Source organism: Nicotiana tomentosiformis, unplaced genomic scaffold (genome assembly GCF_000390325.3).
Source record: "Nicotiana tomentosiformis unplaced genomic scaffold, ASM39032v3 Un00137, whole genome shotgun sequence".
NCBI classification, from domain to species: domain Eukaryota; kingdom Viridiplantae; phylum Streptophyta; class Magnoliopsida; order Solanales; family Solanaceae; genus Nicotiana; species Nicotiana tomentosiformis.
In genome coordinates this window covers 55663-59795 of record NW_027174696.1, presented here as the reverse complement: position 1 = coordinate 59795, position 4133 = coordinate 55663, and the positions used below count along the sequence as shown (strand labels likewise).

General features: G+C 36.6%; 1 protein-coding gene across 1 annotated transcript; it reads left to right on the top strand.

Annotated features, from left to right (window-relative positions):
- The first annotated feature begins 409 nt into the window (after positions 1 to 409).
- LOC104091728 (5-epi-aristolochene synthase 3) lies at positions 410 to 3038 on the top strand. The gene is made up of 7 exons (XM_070192486.1): positions 410 to 601; positions 698 to 956; positions 1047 to 1422; positions 1499 to 1717; positions 1823 to 1961; positions 2106 to 2351; positions 2470 to 3038. Exons 1-7 carry the CDS (start codon positions 491 to 493, stop codon positions 2764 to 2766), a joined length of 1647 nt encoding a protein of 548 aa, XP_070048587.1. The 5' UTR covers positions 410 to 490; the 3' UTR covers positions 2767 to 3038.
- Positions 3039 to 4133: the final 1095 nt, after the last annotated feature.

Below are 4133 nucleotides of genomic sequence, written 5' to 3'. Positions count from 1 at the left end.
TACTAACAATATAATGTAATTTTCTAGCGATGAAGTGTCACTAGTTTGAATGTGGCTCCGCCACCGTATACAGTCAAGTAAATCCTACGTTAGACTTTTTTGGAATCTATTTTTGGCTGATAATACATGGGTGGTAGGTCTTTCCTAATAAGAAGGTTTACAATTAACGTGAGTTTCAAAAATTTATACACATTTAATTTATACAAGTTGCATGCATGTAAAACTTTTTTATATAAAAAGTATGGATAAACTTTACGGAAGTCCACAGTTTGGACAAAAAGGGCTGCTGCCTGGTAAAGTCAAGTAAGGCAACGAGGAAATGATTAAATTATATTTACAATAAAAATATTAATTAGAGTTGGCTGCGCATCTCTCACCACTATATATACTTCTCCCTTCTCTTAATTTAAGTCATCAATTTTCAACAATTGAGAGTTCCTTTCCTTCTTCCTTAAAAGAACAAAAACAATACTCTCATCTTTAATTAGCAATGGCCTCAGCAGCAGTAGCCAACTATGAAGAAGAAATTGTTCGCCCCGTCGCAGACTTCTCCCCTAGTCTATGGGGTGATCAGTTCCTTTCATTCTCCGTTGAAAATCAGGTAGTTTTTTAATTTTAGTTTCTTCTTTATATTTTTAATTTGAACAACATTAATTTTGCTCTAATTTAAGTTTTCTTTCAAATATAATAAAAATAGGTTGCAGAAAAATATGCTCAAGAGATTGAAGCATTGAAGGAACAAACGAGAAGTTTGCTGTTAGCAACCGGAAGGAAATTGGCTGATACATTGGATTTGATTGATATTATTGAACGTCTTGGCATCTCCTACCACTTTGAAAGACAAATTGATGAGATTTTGGATCAAATTTATCACCAAAACTTAAACTGCGACGATTTGTGCACTTCTGCACTTCAATTTCGATTGCTCAGGCAACACGGTTTCAACATCTCTCCTGGTAAGTTCATCATTAAGCACACCCTAAAATTATTATCCATTTATTGGAAGAAGGCTAATTCATCTTGAGTTTTCTTTCTTGAAATACCAGAAATTTTCAGCAAATTCCAAGATGAAAATGGCAAATTCAAGGAGTCTCTTGCTAGTGATGTCTTAGGATTATTAAACTTGTATGAAGCTTCACATGTAAGGACTCATGCTGACGATATCTTAGAAGACGCACTTGCTTTCTCCACTATCCATCTTGAATCTGCAGCTCCACATTTGAAATCTCCACTTAGGGAGCAAGTGACACATGCCCTTGAGCAATGTTTGCACAAGGGTGTTCCTAGAGTCGAGACCCGATTCTTCATCTCATCAATCTATGACAAGGAACAATCGAAGAATAATGTGTTACTTCGATTTGCCAAATTGGATTTCAACTTGCTCCAGATGTTGCACAAACAAGAACTTGCTCAAGTATCAAGGTGCGATATATAAAAACGATGAACCCTTTTTGATTCATCATATCTCAAGTACTCATGTTAATTTCTTATGCTGCAGGTGGTGGAAAGATTTGGATTTTGTAACAACACTTCCATATGCTAGAGATAGAGTAGTTGAATGCTACTTTTGGGCATTAGGAGTTTATTTTGAGCCTCAATACTCTCAAGCTCGCGTCATACTCGTTAAGACCATATCAATGATTTCGATTGTCGATGACACCTTTGATGCTTATGGTACAGTTAAAGAACTTGAGGCATACACAGATGCCATACAAAGGTATGAACTTCATGTATTCACTTATTCCTTGATAGTGAATGTCGTCGTGATTATAGTTCCGCTCTTTCAAAATGCACGAGTTCACTTAATTTTGTCATCCTACAGATGGGATATCAACGAAATTGATCGGCTTCCTGATTACATGAAAATCAGTTATAAAGCTATTCTAGATCTTTACAAGGATTATGAAAAGGAATTGTCTAGTGCTGGAAGATCTCATATTGTCTGCCATGCAATAGAAAGGGTATGTTTGAGCAACTTAACTATCAAAATATGTTTTTTCCTTAATCCATTTCTCACTTTGTTTTACCTTGTGTACGTCTTTTGGTGATCATAAACTTGATACAATTCAATCAAAATTTTCTAACACTTGAATATGTATTCACAGATGAAAGAAGTAGTAAGAAATTATAATGTCGAGTCAACATGGTTTATTGAAGGATATATGCCACCTGTTTCTGAATACCTAAGCAATGCACTAGCAACTACTACATATTACTACCTCGCGACAACATCGTATTTGGGCATGAAGTCCGTTACGGAGCAGGATTTTGAGTGGTTGTCAAAGAATCCTAAAATTCTTGAAGCTAGTGTGATAATATGCCGAGTTATTGATGATACAGCCACGTACGAGGTATGAATTGTATCTCAAGAAATTATATAATTATATGAGATTTAGACAAACAAAATGTTGTGAGGACAATATAATTTAGGCAATATAAAAGCTAACCCCTAGTCTATCCGTCTTTCAGGTTGAGAAAAGTCGGGGACAAATAGCAACAGGAATTGAATGCTGCATGAGAGATTATGGCATATCAACAAAAGAGGCAATGGCTAAATTTCAAGGAATGGCTGAAGGAGCATGGAAGGATCTTAATGAGGGATTTGTTAGGCCCACTCCTGTATCTACGGAGATTTTATTTCGTATTCTCAATCTTGCTCGTATTGTTGAGGTTACATATATACACAATCTAGATGGGTACACTCATCCGGAGAAAGTCTTGAAACCTCACATCAATGCCCTACTTGTGGACTCCATCGAAATTTGAGCTGCCAATTGTTGCTCATCTTAAAAAACTTCATTCTTCTGTGTTGATAGAGTAGTTATATATGTTTTATTGTATAATTAAGTTGTTAGGAAGCTGTTTTTGCGGTTGTGCAGTGGACTTCCTAACTAGGACTTCCTTAAGATATATGACAATAAGTTATGTTATGAAGCATGTTATGGGAGTCTCTTGTGACCTTTTTTTCAGTGTATGAAGTAATTTGAGCCTGTCGGGAAAAAAAGAAGTAAACTAGCCTTTTGCTCGTTCTTCCTTTAGTATGTCCTTTTATCATACTTGGTCTCACAAAAACTGGTTTTGGGCACCTTTGTTTTTCCCTGTGGCCCTTGTGTATATACATCTGAAATATATACTTAAAGGTTAAGATGACATTGACATATTGAATCAACACTAGTGCTTTTGGCATACAGGGGGATCTATGTCTAAAGGACGGGGTGGTACCCCACCCGCAAGCTTTGGGAGAGACTATTTGTCATGACCCAATATCTCACTTGTCGTGATGGCGCCTATCTCACTACTAGGCAAGCCGATAATCTCAATAAACCACCATATCTTTTAGGTTTGAAAAAAATTATTTAAATCCAACGGAAGAATTCTCACAATACAGATAAAATCACTCCCCAAAATCCGGTGTCACTGAGTACATGAGCATCTAAATGAATACAAATCTGACTAATAAAAAAATTATTGTCTGAAAAATATAGAACAAAACAATAACTAAACAGGAAAAGAATCAAAGTATGCGAACGCCAAGAAGCTACATTGATGGTCTCCAATAGAAATAGCTCCGAAATCTAACAACCATTGTATCCGAATGCACCTGGATCTGCACACGAGATGCAGAGTGTAGTATGAGTACAACCAACTCAATAAGTAATAAGACTAACCTCTGGACTGAAAGTAGTGACGAGCTCCGCAGGTACAGTCTAGTATAAATAATGGTATAAAAATGTAGGCATGCTTTCAAGTTCAACAGTTAAACTCAGTACAAGTGAAATAGATCAATACTGCATGATATGAGGAATATGACATCTCAGTAGAAAGACCTCCTGTAAATACTGGTCACAATTTATTCGGTCACTCGGTACTGTTTATGGCCAATCCAGCCCAGGGATATTCCATCCCGCATATATATACACATCGACTAACAATCAGTCACTCAGTACCATATAAGGTCAATCCAGCCCTAGGTTAATTTATCCCCAATGTAAATGACATGGACAAGATCCATGTCGAGGGAAAATTCATCATAATATATAAATAAGGCAAGTCCATGCCCTGGGAATTCCATCCCGAATATATATAATCATCTACGCTCACTGGGGGTGTGTACAGACTCCGGAAGGGCTCCT